The 17483-nt window shown below is 30.5% G+C and overlaps 1 protein-coding gene across 3 annotated transcripts in view; it reads left to right on the forward strand.

Annotated features, from left to right (window-relative positions):
• The window catches only part of LOC129905142 (dnaJ protein homolog 1), a 37726-nt gene extending 24498 nt beyond the window's left edge, over nucleotides 1-13228 (forward strand). For all 3 annotated transcript variants that reach the window (XM_055980543.1, XM_055980545.1, XM_055980546.1), the window contains 5 exons: nucleotides 163-252; nucleotides 311-595; nucleotides 670-898; nucleotides 4224-4581; nucleotides 12684-13228. In XM_055980543.1, the coding sequence (XP_055836518.1) occupies nucleotides 370-595; nucleotides 670-898; nucleotides 4224-4581; nucleotides 12684-12911 (1041 nt within the window). In that variant the 5' untranslated portion in view covers nucleotides 163-252; nucleotides 311-369 and the 3' untranslated portion in view covers nucleotides 12912-13228. The remainder of the gene's footprint in view (nucleotides 1-162; nucleotides 253-310; nucleotides 596-669; nucleotides 899-4223; nucleotides 4582-12683) is intronic.
• The last annotated feature ends 4255 nt before the right edge of the window (nucleotides 13229-17483 follow it).

The following is a 17483-nucleotide window of genomic DNA, read 5'->3' on the forward strand; positions in this document are numbered from 1 at the left end:
GGTCGATTTTGATGGTTTTTCCTTGAATTTGCGTGTGCAAATGGAGAATTCTTTGTTTATTATTTAAAATTAAAACAATTTTTTTTTGTTCTTTTTAATAATATCCTTATACGAGTATTATTTTGGGTTTTTGTTAAAAGCTTTTCTTTTGTATTTTTTTAGACTTATTCCTCATATTGCTCAAATAATAAAGATGCCATCTTTTTATTGGATTAGCTAAGCTAGAGTCTTACACCTTTAAAAAATCCATCAGTAAGTATACTCAGAATTTAAGAAAGCTTTTAATAATACTGTCACTTCAAAACATCAGTCATAGGGAGAGAATAGAAAAATTGAGAAAAGGACTGCAAACACACACACACACAAAATATGGCTAAGGACTATTACAGGGTTTTGGGATTACCCAAGACAGCCACCGAAGAAGAAATCAAAAAAGCCTACAGGAAATTAGCGTTACGCTATCATCCTGATAAAAATAAGGCCGCAAATGCTGAGGAGAAATTCAAAGAAGTTGCAGAAGCATATGAGGTACTATCAGATAAAAGTAAAAGGGAGGTGTATGATAAATATGGCGAAGATGGATTGAAGAATGGTGGTAAGTTTAACTTTTGACTATGAGAAGATAAATAAATTATAAAAATAAAAATATTTTTTTTCTCTTCATTCAAGGTCGTTCAAACGGTGGAACAAGTAATTCAGGATTTTCATACAAATTCCAGAGTGATCCACGTGCTACATTTGCTCAATTCTTTGGCACGAGTAATCCTTTCGGGTCGTTCTTTGATATGGGTGATAATTTATTCGATAAGAATGTATTTGACTTGGATACAGATCATGACTTTTTTGGTTCGCCGTTTGGGGGACTTGGATCGAGGCATGGTCTTGGTGGAGCTTTTAGGTAAGTTAATTCGGAATTATAGTTGTTAGTATACTTTTGAGTATATGTTGTTCGTTAGTATTATTATATTTTACAATTGAATGAAGTAAAGTTAAGAGCCATACTCGCACAGCGGGTGTTTCGAAAGGAAACAAATTCAAATGAGTCTATGAAGAAGTCGTATGTGAACTTTCACCGAATTTTTATTTCAAAACTATGGACTAAGGCTTATTCCAGCCTCAAATAAATCAACATAGATCGTTTGTTCTGTATTAACCTTTTGCGATCATTGTGTACATTGGGCCGGATCGAAATTTAATTTTTTGGAAATACAAAACTTTACCCCGGGCAAAAATTGCTTATAATCCAAAAATTAAAATTAATTAATTAAGGAACGAAATAACAAATATAAATAAAGCTTTAAGCTAAAAAATTAAAAATATTATATTTATTCTATAAGTCCTGACTTACAGTTTGTTTTCTAGGCTTATTTTTTAAAGTTTCAATTGCAATGAGAAACAATCAATGGGGCATTTTAAAGAAGAATAAATCCATAAATTAATTAAAAAAAAAAATTTTAAAGTGCAAAGTATGTGTTTTATAAAAGTCAATTTTGTTCTTGTTTTTTTTTCAATTTTAAATGCAAAAGCGCGACATCTAGCGGTCATTTTAAAAATTGACAAAAAATCTTTTAGTACTTTTTTTTGGACCCAATGCAACTTTTGCTAGAGGTATATTTTTTATTTTTCAATTTTATTTTTTCACCACACAATGTCGCTCAGGCCTAATTTTGTACATACTATTGATGAATCAACTTTTTATTCTATTAGGGCGCAAGAGGGACAACTTTTTTTCATAATTGTCTACAATCACACTGGTCTACAAGATTTTTCAACCAAGAACCAAAATATACTAATTAGTTTCCGTTTTTGAAATATTACCGTTATAAAATGAAAACAAACGGTATTTTGACTGTTATAAGAATAATATTTAAGAACTGCTTTTCTTCTTTCAAAAACTGTTTAAATATTTGCGGTATTTCTTTTATTGCCCGAGATATCTTAAGATTAACAAATTTAACAAATAAACCAAAAACTTAATTAAATTAATCTTAAGTTGCTGGTCAATAAGGTTTTTACACCAAGAACTAAAATATTCTTTTCTAAAGGTTTTAAGTGTTTTTTTTTTAATATTTCAAAAACTAATACATTTTTCGGATTTGAGTTTAACATTGGTTATAAAAAAACATTTAAACTTTTTTTAATATGCAAAGTAGAAAAAATAAAATGCACGACTGGGTCGCACGAACTTGCTCTTAGAGTTCAAGTTGCTTAAATTTTTCAGACTTTTTATATATGCAGTTTTATTTGATATATTAAGGCCCATTTGCTGAAACGAGTCTTAAATATTTATGTGAAACATAAACCCTTAAGTTATACATAGCGGTTTGCACGAACTTCAAATTGTGTCATAAATTCCTCTAAGTTTAACATAACTTAGGGGGAAGAAATAGTAGAACTTAAGGATTTTATGATCAACTTAAAGTATTTAATTGACCAAAAAAGAAAGAATGCGGCTTAAAAAATTGATGTATGTGGGAGAAAAGGAAAAAGATTATCAATTTAATATAAATTCACTCAAATTTATTAGCATTAACCATCTTCAGATGGTAAAATTTACGACACACATTTTTGAAACACTGTTCACTTTTTGTTTTTATATATCTCATATTATTTTTTGACAAACAAAAATATTTGCAAAACAAATTCTGTCAAATGAATAATTTTTTTTATTAAATTAAACACATTTTTACTGCCACTTTCACTATTTAACACTTTTTTCTGCAATAAAAATTGCCAAAATAATAAATTTGTTGAATTATTCCCGGTTAATTTCTCAAAAACAATTCAAATACACTGACGTTTGAGTCGTTTGACATTTTAATTTGAAGCTCTCAGCGATTTCTCGCATGAAAGTGAATCGTTGCTAGGTTTAACATAAATATTTTTTAGAAACTTAGAATAAACTAAGTAAAACATTAGAGCTATGTTCGACCTATCTAAGATTAGAATTTATGACTAGTATGAGCAAATGGGCCTAAGATGTATAGTTAGAGCCATTTAAAAAAAAAAACTATTTTTTTATAGATTTTTTGGAAAACAATTTTAAAATAAAATTGGTATGCCATTTTGTAGAAATCACTTATCAACATCTAAAACCAAAATTTGAAAAATTGAAAGTGCCGTTTTCGAAAATTTGATTTTTCAAAAAAAAAAAAAATTTGTTTTTTAATTTCATCTTCCTGTAGCAATAATTTCCCACTAGTAATATGGGAGTGGAGAAATAATTTATTAGTGCAGAAACTCATTCTAAACAAAACGTTTCATAAAAGTCAACTGTTTACATTTTTTGGTTATCAAAAGGAAAATTCTTCTTTAATTGTTAACAAAAAAAATATGTTACGCATACGCCATAGTGACCGTTTAAGTTTTAAAATTTAAATACATAAATGTCCATTTTACTATAGAATAATGACCCGAGTGTACATGGTCGAGTTAGGTATCAAATGAAATGTAACTTTGAGCTTGTTATGTATGTGAAATATTTTCAAAATCATAAATCGGAATGTCGAGATATTTGAGGTTGAAAATACTGACCTCAAAATCAAGATTTCAAATGTTTCTTTTTTTTTTTCAAAACAATTATCGTAGAATACGTAGCAAATAACGCACAAAAATTATTTTGGTATCAATTGATAGGTATTCGGGTTTTAGTTCTTGAACTTATTTTTTTTTAATGTTATTTTAACCTCATATTTCCAAAACTGCAGATGATTTTTAAACAAGAAAATTACCTTTCATTTGATACAAATATTTTTTTTTCGTTATTTATTCCCTGTTCACTCGGGACCGAAAATGAGCAATTCTCTTTAAAACTTAAACGGTCACTATGGCGTATGCGTAACATAAAAAAATAAAAAGTAAAGTAAAGAACAATTTTTCTTCTTGTAATAAAAATGAAACAAGTTGACTTTTATAACTTTTGACTTTTCATTTTGTTAGATTTCTATGGTTTCATTGAAACCGTTACAATAATTCAAAGAATAGAAAAGTTTATGATGTGTTGAACTTATACTTTATAAACTTTATAACTTTCAACACCGTCGGTCACGTGACGTACTCAACTTGTTTATATGTTAAAGCATTATAGATGGCTTTTTTGATATTTTTCTAAACAACACCAACTTTGGTTCGATTTATTTTAACATATGGACATAATATGCTTTTCTAAATAATTACCATTTACTTAATAATATTTTTATACATTTTTATTTTCTTCATTGCAGATCACACTCATTCAATGTACACACACCGTTTAAAAAAGAAAAACAACAAGATCCACCTGTTGAACATGACCTCTATGTTACATTGGAAGAAATCTACCATGGCTGTGTTAAAAAAATGAAAATCTCTCGACGAGTTGTCCAACCGGACGGTGCGTCAAGAAAAGAAGATAAATATGTTAGCATATCGATTAAGCCCGGATGGAAGTCGGGAACGAAGGTCACATTTCAAAAGGAAGGCGATCAAACTCATGGCAAAATTCCAGCCGATATTGTATTCATTATCAGGGATAAACCGCATGCGTTATTTAAAAGAGAAGGAAGTGATTTAAGATATACTGCCCGATTGACGCTCAAACAAGTAAGTAAGAAATCTTTTTTTTTTAACTAAAACAAATATTAAAGAAGGCCAGTAGAAAAAATGTTTTAGTTCTCAGGAGATCAATAAAGTGTTCATTCTTTGATGGAATCGTTAAAGAAGTTTAACTGATACTTGATTAGGTTCAAAGTTGGCGGGGAGTTACAAAAACTTTTCAAAAACCGTCTTGATCCACAAACGAAGCAGAAGAGCTATTCTTTTTGTTACTTTTCAAGTTGTTTTGTTGGATTTAACTTCGTACTTTTATTTAAACCAATAAGTCAAATAAAACAAACACGCTTAAAATTCATTAGACTATAACCTATCTCATCATAAACGAAAAAAAACCTTCAGATATAAAAGTGTTTATGTATGTATATTTCGGTATTTATTGATTCAATGCCGCAATATTTGTCATTAATTGTATTTGTTTATGGACAACGAAAATTGATCAAGTTTCTGTTTGTCATAAATAATAACTTTATTAAAAATTAATAAAAGGTAAATACCGAGCAATTCAAATTGGTTATATTGAACGTCAGCAATAAATCTCATTCCAAATCAAATACCATTAATTTTTAAATTGTTTTATTTTTTTTTTCTTTCTGCAATTTCAAATCTCAACTAAAAAAAAAAAAAGATTTAACCGCATTTTGGTTTTACATCAAATTCCACATCCATCCCACTGCAAATGAGGTACACTCATACCTACATTTTAACCTGTTTTGTTTTTTTTGTGTTCATAGACATATGCTTCAAAAAAATTGTGCCGTTTTACCATTTTTGGTCAGACACATTAAGTCATCATGCCATATGATCAAAACCTTCATTTGTGGTCTGTGATGTTGTGGCAAAATCAGTGCCGGACTTACTTCTGATTTGTTGTATTTCTTTCGAAAGTATATAGGAAAATTTGGTACATCTGTTTCTCTTTTTTATACAGCTAGCTAAATCGAAATACTTTTTTACTTGTGATAAATCGGCATTTTAAGTTTCGTATCATGCGTTTTATACACGGTTAAATATTTTGGAGTATTTTTTAATACAAACTTTGTATTAAAGCAATTCTAAATACAAACATATTACATTTTAATACTTCCAAAATATTAAAAATATTTTGAATCTAATTTGTATTAAATTTAGATTTTGTTAGATTTTAATATTTTTACTTGCGATATACATAGGTACTATATATCAAGTTATGCATTCGTACAAAAAAAAATTTGAGATAACATTTGTCCATGACATTACGATGATAGAGAATGCCAAAAAAGTGGGTCCCGGAAGTCCGTCTGTTTGTCTGTCAGTCTGTCAGTCTGTCAGTCTGTCAGTCTGTCAGTCTGTCAGTCTGTCAGTCTGTCAGTCTGTCAGTCTGTCAGTCTGTCAGTCTGTCAGTCTGTCAGTCTGTCAGTCTGTCAGTCTGTCAGTCTGTCAGTCTGTCAGTCTGTCAGTCTGTCAGTCTGTCAGTCTGTCAGTCTGTCAGTCTGTCAGTCTGTCAGTCTGTCAGTCTGTCAGTCTGTCAGTCTGTCAGTCTGTCAGTCTGTCAGTCTGTCAGTCTGTCAGTCTGTCAGTCTGTCAGTCTGTCAGCCTGTCAGTCTGTCAGTCTGTCAGTCTGTCAGTCTGTCAGTCTGTCAGTCTGTCAGTCTGTCAGTCTGTCAGTCTGTCAGTCTGTCAGTCTGTCAGTCTGTCAGTCTGTCAGTCTGTCAGTCTGTCAGTCTGTCAGTCTGTCAGTCTGTCAGTCTGTCAGTCTGTCAGTCTGTCAGTCTGTCAGTCTGTCAGTCTGTCAGTCTGTCAGTCTGTCAGTCTGTCAGTCTGTCAGTCTGTCAGTCTGTCAGTCTGTCAGTCTGTCAGTCTGTCAGTCTGTCAGTCTGTCAGTCTGTCAGTCTGTCAGTCTGTCAGTCTGTCAGTCTGTCAGTCTGTCAGTCTGTCAGTCTGTCAGTCTGTCAGTCTGTCAGTCTGTCAGTCTGTCAGTCTGTCAGTCTGTCAGTCTGTCAGTCTGTCAGTCTGTCAGTCTGTCAGTCTGTCAGTCTGTCAGTCTGTCAGTCTGTCAGTCTGTCAGTCTGTCAGTCTGTCAGTCTGTCAGTCTGTCAGTCTGTCAGTCTGTCAGTCTGTCAGTCTGTCAGTCTGTCAGTCTGTCAGTCTGTCAGTCTGTCAGTCTGTCAGTCTGTCAGTCTGTCAGTCTGTCAGTCTGTCAGTCTGTCAGTCTGTCAGTCTGTCAGTCTGTCAGTCTGTCAGTCTGTCAGTCTGTCAGTCTGTCAGTCTGTCAGTCTGTCAGTCTGTCAGTCTGTCAGTCTGTCAGTCTGTCAGTCTGTCAGTCTGTCAGTCTATCAGTCTGTCAGTCTGTCAGTCTGTCAGTCTGTCAGTCTGTCAGTCTATCAGTCTGTCAGTCTGTCAGTCTGTCAGTCTGTCAGTCTGTCAGTCTGTCAGTCTGTCAGTCTGTCAGTCTGTCAGTCTGTCAGTCTGTCAGCCTGTCAGTCTGTCAGTCTGTCAGTCTGTCAGTCTGTCAGTCTGTCAGTCTGTCAGTCTGTCAGTCTGTCAGTCTGTCAGTCTGTCAGTCTGTCAGTCTGTCAGTCTGTCAGTCTGTCAGTCTGTCAGTCTGTCAGTCTGTCAGTCTGTCAGTCTGTCAGTCTGTCAGTCTGTCAGTCTGTCAGTCTGTCAGTCTGTCAGTCTGTCAGTCTGTCAATCTGTCAGTCTGTCAGTCTGTCAGTCTGTCAGTCTGTCAGTCTGTCAGTCTGTCAGTCTGTCAGTCTGTCAGTCTGTCAGTCTGTCAGTCTGTCAGTCTGTCAGTCTGTCAGTCTGTCAGTCTGTCAGTCTGTCAGTCTGTCAGTCTGTCAGTCTGTCAGTCTGTCAGTCTGTCAGTCTGTCAGTCTGTCAGTCTGTCAGTCTGTCAGTCTGTCAGTCTGTCAGTCTGTCAGTCTGTCAGTCTGTCAGTCTGTCAGTCTGTCAGTCTGTCAGTCTGTCAGTCTGTCAGTCTGTCAGTCTGTCAGTCTGTCAGTCTGTCAGTCTGTCAGTCTGTCAGTCTGTCAGTCTGTCAGTCTGTCAGTCTGTCAGTCTGTCAGTCTGTCAGTCTGTCAGTCTGTCAGTCTGTCAGTCTGTCAGTCTGTCAGTCTGTCAGTCTGTCAGTCTGTCAGTCTGTCAGTCTGTCAGTCTGTCAGTCTGTCAGTCTGTCAGTCTGTCAGTCTGTCAGTCTGTCAGTCTGTCAGTCTGTCAGTCTGTCAGTCTGTCAGTCTGTCTGTAAACGAAGCTACAGCCTAAACGGATGGACGGATTGATGTCAAACTTGGTATTAATTTTTTTGGACCAAAAATAACGGTACCTACTTGTCATATACCGATTTAAGTAAAGTTGAAATTGATCAAAAACGGCTCCAACGATTTTGTTTAAAAAATTAAATTTGAAAGTTTTAAGACAAGGTCTATCTTTTGTAATGAAAAAATTTATTTTTGAAAATCATTATTAACGGTTTTTTTTTAAATCCGATTTGCTCCGAAACTGCTTATTCGATTTCAACGAAACTTTTTGTGAAAAAGTATTTATATAATTTTAATATAAGCCAAAAAAAAATAATTTTTGGATTTAAAAAAAAAGATTTGAAATATCAAATTTTCAAAAACCGGACATTGAATTTTTTGAAATATTTGTTTTAGATGTTGATTAGTGATTTCTACAAAATGGCATATATCAATTTTATTTTAAAACTTTTTTTTCAAAAAAATTATTCATAAAATTTTTTTTTTTTTAAACGGCTCTAAAGATTTTGAATTTTTTTTTTCTAAAAATGCATCTTAATAAAACAATTGAAATTGCATTCTTGTTTTGGAGGCCACTTTGATTTCAGATGTTGTTTTATTATTTTGAAAAACGATATTTATGTTTTTTTTAAATTTTCAACCTTAAGAGCAAGTTCGTGCGACCCAGTCGTTAAAAGGGTTGTTGTATTTGAAAAAGACTGTTGAAGTTCTACTGAAGCCTTGAGAATTTCAGAGGGTCTTAGGTTTCAATTTTCCTTTCTGATATTTTGGTATATCATGCTTTTGGTTAGATATTTTTGATAGGACAAAAATTATTAAGGATTTAGGTTGAAAAATTCATTAAAAAAAGTATTTAAATGCTTCCGAGAGGCGAGCACAAGCCTGAAACGAAAACGTCTTGGACACACTTTTTTGACATCAGTGCATTATTTCCAATTGTTAATACATAGGTACATACATATACATATAAATTTAAAAATTTATCAATTCGGTCCCAAAATCGAAAAAAAATACCATGTTCGATCGTATTTTGTCTTCAAAAAGTATGCTATTTATTTTCTTGTACGAGTATGACAAACTATTTTCAGAAAAAATTTAAAACAAAATTGGACTGGAAGCAACAGGAGTAAAGAGTAAGAGAAAAATCGCAGTGAAGAATTCTTAGGCTGTAGTACCAAAAAAGCACTTTTGTAACATATTTCTATTTTCTATATTTTTGGTTTGAATTTCATCAAATTCGCCAACAATAACATAGTTTACAGTGAATATTTTCGCATTTTCTGTCATCGTAATGAGTCTGATCACTATTTTGATTCATTTTTTTTATAGAATAGGTACTAATTGAATTTTTTTAAATGTTATTCTGAGAAGTAGGTCGATAAAAAAAAAATAATAAGTATTGAACATCAATTTTCTTAAGAAAATGTCTTTCTTTAATCAAAAAAAAAATTTCGAGATTTGTATGGCTTTTGAAAGAAATTTTATCTGTTTTTCGACAAGTGATGTTGTGATTTTCCGACAATGACATTAATAATGTCACGCGTAAGTGAGAAAGCTGAAGGTATTGACCCACTTGTGCGGGTCATAAGTCCAAAAATCATTTATGGACCTACAACCCACCCAAGTTGGTCAAAGCTCAAAGGTCAAACAAACTTCTTGAGGACTATTGGCCCATCGATAAACAAATTAAGAACTTTAAGGAACAAAATTCAAAATACTGCTGAACTCTTATTTTTTTAATTGCATAGGCGAGGGCAAATTTAAAATTATTCATGCGGAATTTAGAAAATTACAATTTTCCAAATTTTCTTCATTAGATTTTCAATTACTAATTTTGTTAAGTAAAGTTCAAAAAAAGCTTTGATAAATAGAATATTTAATCAAAAATGTTTTTTTTTGATAATACCTAAGTTTTTGAAAACTACGTCAATTTGTTTTAAATACTAAACTCGCGTCATAAGTGCAAAATTTTAATAAAAAATTCACAAAACTAAATTTATAAAATAATTCTAAAAATTTAGTAACAAATGCTTTTTGAAAAAATTTAACAATACATTGTTAACAAATCAATATTTATTAAGCTCCTCTTATCCACATCCTTTTTGAAATCCGGGAGTTCTGGATTTGTGTGTATTGTAGGAGTCTGTAGTTTTTAAACTTCTACAAAAAAAAACAATACTTTCTGTCCTTTAAAGCCCTCCTTAAAGGCTTTATATAATTTCTAGTAATTCCACCACTGTCATACAAAAAAAAAAACTCCTTCCAAGTCCCAGGGCCAATTCAATTCCCGTGTTAACATAGTCTCTTACCAATAAAAAAAAAACATAACATAAAAACTAAAAAAAAAACACAAATTATTGATTTTTGCCCGGAATTGGTAGGTATACAAAAATAAACATTTTGCTCGTACCTCCATAAACAATTGTAACCATAAGTTCCATACCCATTTATCTACCTAGACATGGTCCACGAAGCCCCAGCTTTTTTGTCGTTTTATTTTATTTTTTTTTTTTTCATTCATTCTTTTGATTTGTTAATAATTTTACTGCCGTTGCCATATTGCCTGTTAATATGCGATAAAAACGCGAAACATATTAAAATTCATTTTTGGTGCGAATGTTCGCTGACTAGTTGTTGTTGTTGTTTAACTGACTGTGAATTATAGCCGGGGACACTCTCGGTTTGAATCTTAGGTGAGAAAAGATTTGAAATATGTTTGAAGCAGTGCATCGTGAGAAAATGCATTCTTTTAGGTTTTCACATTTTTTTAAATTTATTTTTTGTTTAAATTCGAAATGTCTATTCGTATTGCTTACGTGTTCAATTAAGGAGGCGTGGATGGTTGATGTGGATACAATTAACAATTATCTGACAACACAACATCGATAACGACAACGACAAAACGACAATATACTAGTTACGAGTGCACTAAGTTAGACGAATGGTTTAAAGAATTAAATGTGTCATATATCACACCTGGTGTGAAAAGTAGGAACCTGCTTGTTCATAATAGAGAAACTCAAATTGTGCGTTGTTTTTGGAGAATTTAATTGGAAGTGTCAGTAGTAGTTAGTTGTGGTGAAGATTAGTTAGCACAGCAAGGAGCTATATTTGTGGATGGATTTTGTGGAAATGGAAACATGCTTGATGCATTGGTTGTGTTTTCCAAATTTGGAAAATATGAATTTATTTGTTCCTTTTTGCTTGCATTATATGTCGACAGTTGAAATTGGATTTTTTGTTTTAGGATTAATGTGATTGGTTTTATATGGGAAAAGCGATTTTTAAGTTATTATCGAGAGTGAAATGACAAGTGGCATTAAGTTATGGAGTGAATTGACATTTTGAGATACTTTCAAAGTGAATTGCAATTAGACGGTTGAAGGGGTTTTTTCTTATGTAGGTAAGTGGTTATTTTAGAGAGTGACTGATGGCGCCAATTTGGTCTGGGAAAGAAACAATTATTTTTTATGGATGGGTCCAATATATGGATTTTTAAAAACCTTATTTCTTATTAAAAAAAGAAGAATAGGTATTAAGAAACTTTGAAAGTATAGCACCAATCAGAAAATGTCCACCAACTATTGGTGTTATAAGAAGGTAGAAAAAAGATTATTACACTTTTTTCGTGTTTCAGTTTTCTTTTAGGTCTGTCAGCTCCCACGTGTTCACTGAAGGGTCACTAGGGCGTATGAGCAATTTTTTTTTTGTCAAAACTAACAGGGTTTTAAAAAATCATTTTTTTAATGCATTACAAATTAAAAAAAAAATAATTTGTTGCAACTAAAAATATTTTGCATTAAAAAAATAATACTCCAAAAACAATTCTGTATTGAAAAAAATTCAATGCAAAATGTGTAAATATTTTTTTTTTATTGCAGAAAATTTTGTATTTGCAATAAAACGTTAAAAATTTTTGTATTTGCAAAAATTAATTTATTTTCCATGCAAATATTTTTCAGTTGCAATAATAAATTTAGGTCACGCAATTTTTTTTTCAGTTGCAATAAATATTTTTTAAGAAAATTTGTATTTATTTGCAATAAATATATTTTTTTTTTAATTTGAAATGCATTTTTTTTTTTTTGCAATAACAATTTTTTTTTAATGCATATTTTTTTCAGTTGCAATAAATAGATAAGGTAAAAAAATTGGGGGATGAATTTTCTTGAAATTTTGGTTTGGAATTGATTTAATGGCAATTCCATTTGGATTTTTGAAAAAAAAAAATCAAAATTTGTTTTTTTTTTTGGAACAAGAAAATTGTTTTTTGAAATTACAATCGTCCTCCTCAGTCCAAAAGCTTGAATGTGAAAAACTGTGTTAAAATGAATGGACAAATCTTATTAATTTCTTGCAGCTAAATATATTGAATTGAATTAAAAGAAAATAATTCTCTTAAATTAAGGTGAACATGAACATCCTTCAAATTTCTTTTAATCTTTTTATTTCAATAAAAAATCATTTCATTCCCAACGGATTCATTTAATTTAAAAAAAAATCTTATTAAAAATAAATGAAGTTCACTTTGATTTTAACAGTTTTCATTTATTTTTATAAAAAATTCTTATTCTAAGTACCTTTGTTTTCTCCGTGCACCTTAGGAATAAAAAAACTATTTTGAAATAGTTTGTTTAATATAATACAAATCGCAAAACGAAACTACAGTAAGAAAATATTTGTTAAAGAGAATTGAAATACCAAGCAATTAGTTAACAAAAAAAAAAATCATTAAAGAAATAGTCTGTGGCCTAGGGTGACAATTTATTGAAACATAATACCAAATTTCACTTTAAAAAGCTTTTTTCTTTTTCATTCTTGAAATCATTAATCAAAATGTTCTTTTTTTTTAAGGCTCTTTGCGGTGTGGTATTTCAAGTTCCTACGATGTCTGGTGACAAGTTGCGAATCAGTACTATGCAAGAAATCATCAAACCCAATACGGTGAAGAGAATCCAAGGCTACGGTTTACCATTTCCCAAGGATACATCTCGCAAAGGTGATTTGCTCGTTGCTTTCGACATTCAGTTCCCTGAAAAATTGACTGCAGCACAAAAGGAACTCCTGCGAGATATGTTATGAAGATGAGAACCAAAAAAAAAACAAAAAACGTTCATATCACCTAACGATAGTTAAAGTAAACTCATTTCTATGGAAATACATTATCGTCATCGATATCATCTCGATTGTCATTCATTGTTTAATGACAATCTGTACTCAGTCACGATAAATGTTAAATAAAATAAATCAACATTTTTTTTTGTCCTCTCTCTCAATAAGCTCAACTCAAACAACGTTCTCTTTAATTCTCAAAGATAAAAGAGAAAAAAAATTAATTTAATCAATGTTTTCTCTTTCGTCATTAATATTTAAGTTTCTCGATTAGTTGATATACAAAAAAAAAATAATAAAATTTTATTTTTTGTTCTTAAATAAAATTGGTAAATTAAATGTTTTTTTTTTTTTGTATAATTTTACAAATGTTACTATTTAATATTTTGTTTTTAATTTTTTTTTCTTTTTTATTTGTATAAACTAATAAGTTCGCATGGAAACATTAAATTATTATTTGTATTTTTTTTTATTATTATTAATTGTGCAATTCATTTATTTTATTAAATTAAAATAAAATGTTAAACAAACAAAAAAAAAACTATTGTTCAACAGAAAATTGTTGGTACTTAAAAAAATGCATTCGCGTTTAAATGTTCGTTATATCTAATATTTAAATTGTAAACATAATTTTTCATACATATTTAACAAATTTGCGACTGAAAAATGAAGAAGAAGAACAACAACAAACAAACCAATAAACCGATTGTGTTTTTTTTTAATAATAATAATAATTGTTTTATGGGCTAAAAAAGCTTATGATCTAAGCCTGTATGAGATTATCTATTTTAATAAATAATAGTAGAAACTAAAAAGTATTCAATTTTGAAATGATTTTGTTCATTATTTTTATTCTTAATTTAAATTTAAATTTTTAAGAGCCAGTTTTGCTATCATTGAAGTTCATCTTTGAAACAAATCATTGGAGTAATTTTTGACAAGTCACTTAGTTAATATTGAATGCCTTGTCAGTAAAATAAACCAATCTAGGTAGACATTTGAGGTTAGAGTTGGCCAGTGAAAATGAAATTGACGATGACAACAAATTTGGCATTGAAATCAATTTCAATTAGTAAAATTAGTAATTTAGTAATAATATTTTGTAATATTAGGTGCGTTTTTTTGTTTATCTATATAGATTTTGTGCAAAAAAAAGACATCGGGATTTTTTTAATCCGCCCTAATGTTTGGCACCACTCTACATACACCTTGGCAGCTGTCTGTCAAAAATGTGCCGTGCTCATGTTTTTACATCCATGATGGACTCAAAAAAAAAACCAAAAATTATTTGTATATTCTTAGCTTCATTTTAAGACCATGACCATTAACATTAGTTGCGTCGTTCTTGTGTTATAAGCGTTTGAAGGTAGCCATATTGATTTTTTTCATATTTTTTTAAATCAAACGGAGACTTTTTATTTTTATTTCTAATTTATCGAAAAACTTATGTATATATTTGTTCAACAATCTTATCAGGATCCATTTAAGACTAAAGTGCATTGCGTATATATCTCGAAATATTTACATTTCAATGCAACCATGTCAAACAAATTTATGATAATTTTTTTCTATGAGAGCTTTTTTCAAGTCTCATTTTCTCCGCTTTTTTTTTTTTGTTAATATTTTTAGATATTTCTGTATAAAATACCTATAACACAACAAATAAAGCACCTTGGCACTACTGGATAATTATCTGGATTTTTCAAAAATCTATACAGTTTTTAACACGAAAATTGTTTTGATTTCAAATATATTGATGTCGTTTTTTTGCACAAAATCTTTATACAGGGTGTTCGGTAGAAAATGGATTATCCTTATAACAATCGCTATAAAAAAATAATTTAACTTTTTTTTAATGCAAAGTACAAAAAAAAATATTTGTTTGCTTATTTGCTAATAACCAGTTTAAAAGATAAAATAAGAAGTGGCTCACAATATTAACTGTAAATTAAATGGCATCTAACAAATATTGGATGTTTTTGGTAGCCCAATAAGATTGGAAATTGAACACAAATTCGAAAACATTGCAATATTTCTGATGAGGTTGCATTGGGCCAACGGGACCGAAAATCTCAATTTTTCTTTAAAACGAGATCACTAAGAAGTCAAAACTCAAAACAAGCTGTCCCGATGCACAATTGTATGCCCATGCTTAAACTGAGCAATCAAATATTTTTTTTTCTACTTTGCATTAAAAAAAATTAAATTATTTTTTTTATAGCCATTGTTTGAACGGTTATAACGCTTTTTTAATAGTTAGTAAGAAGAATTATTGTAAAATATGACTGATTAAAAAAAACTGATGGAATCCATGCATTTGTGGCAGTAATGTGAAAAACTTAAGATTTTACAGAAAATAATTTATTAAATTAATAGGTAGGCCTTTTTTTGCCCTTTGGTACCAATAACTTCTTAGTAACTCTAGATTTGAAAAAAACTTTTACCATTCTGCAATCCCCTTTGGACGCGCATATTTTTAAAAAAGTTTGCCACCTATGTTCCTATGGATTTTTTTTATACCACAGGTGTTTGAAAATTTTCATAAAAATTTTTTTTTTTTCATTTTGCATCGAAAAACGAATTTCAAAATTTTTTAAAAGAAAAGATGCAACAGTTATAAAAACTTTTAACTTCTTATGTAGTGAGCCAATTATTGTAGAAAACTGTAAAAATAAGAAATTCATTAAATTCATTTATTCGTGGTTGTGGTTAAAGAAAACGTGATGATGATGAAATTTAAAGTACACTGAACGAAAAAAAGCTAATATTTTCTAAACTGGTTGCGATAGAAACTTATTCTATTCGGTTTCAGAACAGTCAAAAGTGCACCTATCAGCCATTTCAGGCTTATCCATTTTCTACCGGACACCCTGTAGATAAACAAAAAAACACACCTATTATCGACTTGTTTATACCCCTTACAACCATTATTGCTTGCTTCATTGTGTTAAAAATCGGAAATAAAAAATGTCAGTGATACAATTCAATAATAGCTATAAGTGGCCTCTAAGCCAAGTATTTAAAGGTTAAAAGATCTTTTAAGGAGGCAAGGTCCATGAATTAATAATTTTTGTTTTTGAGTTTTTAAAGATTTTTGTTTAATGAAAAGAAAACATATACAGCAAATATGTATAAACATTATAAGGCAGGTATTTAAGTCCTCGTCCAAGGTCCAATTGTCATTAAAAATGGGGTCTCGACAGTGAATCATTTTGTTTTTTTTTTTTTTTTAAATTCCATTACAAAGTTGACCAGTTTCGCTATAAATATAGGTTTTAAAATACCAAATTTTAGTAGGTATTTATCAACTATGGATTGACAGTTTTCAACTGAAATAAAAACGTTTACTTACATTTGGCTTACCAAATCTAAAGAATTAGATGCTTCCCTCAAATTCCTGCGCGTTCTTGCTTTCATCAAAAAACAATTACACGGAAAAAGTTATAGTTTCAAAATTTTAAAATAAATTCTTTATAATTTGTAGGTTCATAAAAAGTCTGTCTGTCAAAAAATAACCTTTTTTATTAGCATTCACAATAGCGCAAAATGTTATCAATTCATTTTCACAATACCAATTTTTATTATATAGTTGATGATTTCTTACAATCAAAAATTTATTGATAGTGATCTTCTCAATAAAGTTGAGCGATAATCACCTTAGGAAATTAATATTAAAATGAACTTAAAACAATAAAACATGAAAATTGTAGTGATAATTTAACATAATTTCAACTTTTATTTACTTTATTGTTAATTTAATTATTATTAATTCAATTGTCAATTACACCGGCACACACAAAAAAAAAAGTGTCATGAACCAGAAACCAGACCTATCTTTCTATTTGTTTTTGGGCACGCTGAATCCGAATTTGAAGTCCGTTTGGCCCCATCACCCTCCAGTTTTGAGCTGTGAGTGCATTTTGTTTGAATTTTTATGACTTTTTTGGAGTTTCTTGCATTTTTCTCAAAACTGAAGGGTGACAGGGCCAAACGGACTTGAAATTCGGATTCAGCGGGTCCAAAAACATATAGAGATAGGTCTGGTTTCTGGTTCATGACACTTTTTTTTTTGTGTGCCGGTGTTATCAAGATAAAAATGTCAACTAGTGAATACACGCTTCACACATTTTGTTTTTCAACCCCTCGAAAACCAAATAATGTCGCTTTTAGACTAGTTCTTCCTGGTATAGAGAAATTAACCAGTCTGCATAAATTAAATTATTTCATTTACCGGTTAATCCATTTTTCTTTTCATAAAAAGAAAAAAAAAAAAAAAACATTTCCAATGTCTTGCCACTATTGAACAAAACAAAATATTAATGAAATACCAAATTCTTTTCTTCAACAAGTGTGTCAAGAATTCGAAAGGATACCTACCTTATTCTTAACAAATTAAAGCTTTTAATTATTTTAATCATGGCGATAGCATCTTTTCTTAAAAATAGCTTTCCCCCGGAACTATAGCCTACCCCAAACATCCCTTTTATTCTGATAATTCTGTCGGCATTACAACACTAAAAAGAAATTAGAAACTGATTCCAA

Source organism: Episyrphus balteatus, chromosome 1, assembly GCF_945859705.1.
Source record: "Episyrphus balteatus chromosome 1, idEpiBalt1.1, whole genome shotgun sequence".
Taxonomy (NCBI): domain Eukaryota; kingdom Metazoa; phylum Arthropoda; class Insecta; order Diptera; family Syrphidae; genus Episyrphus; species Episyrphus balteatus.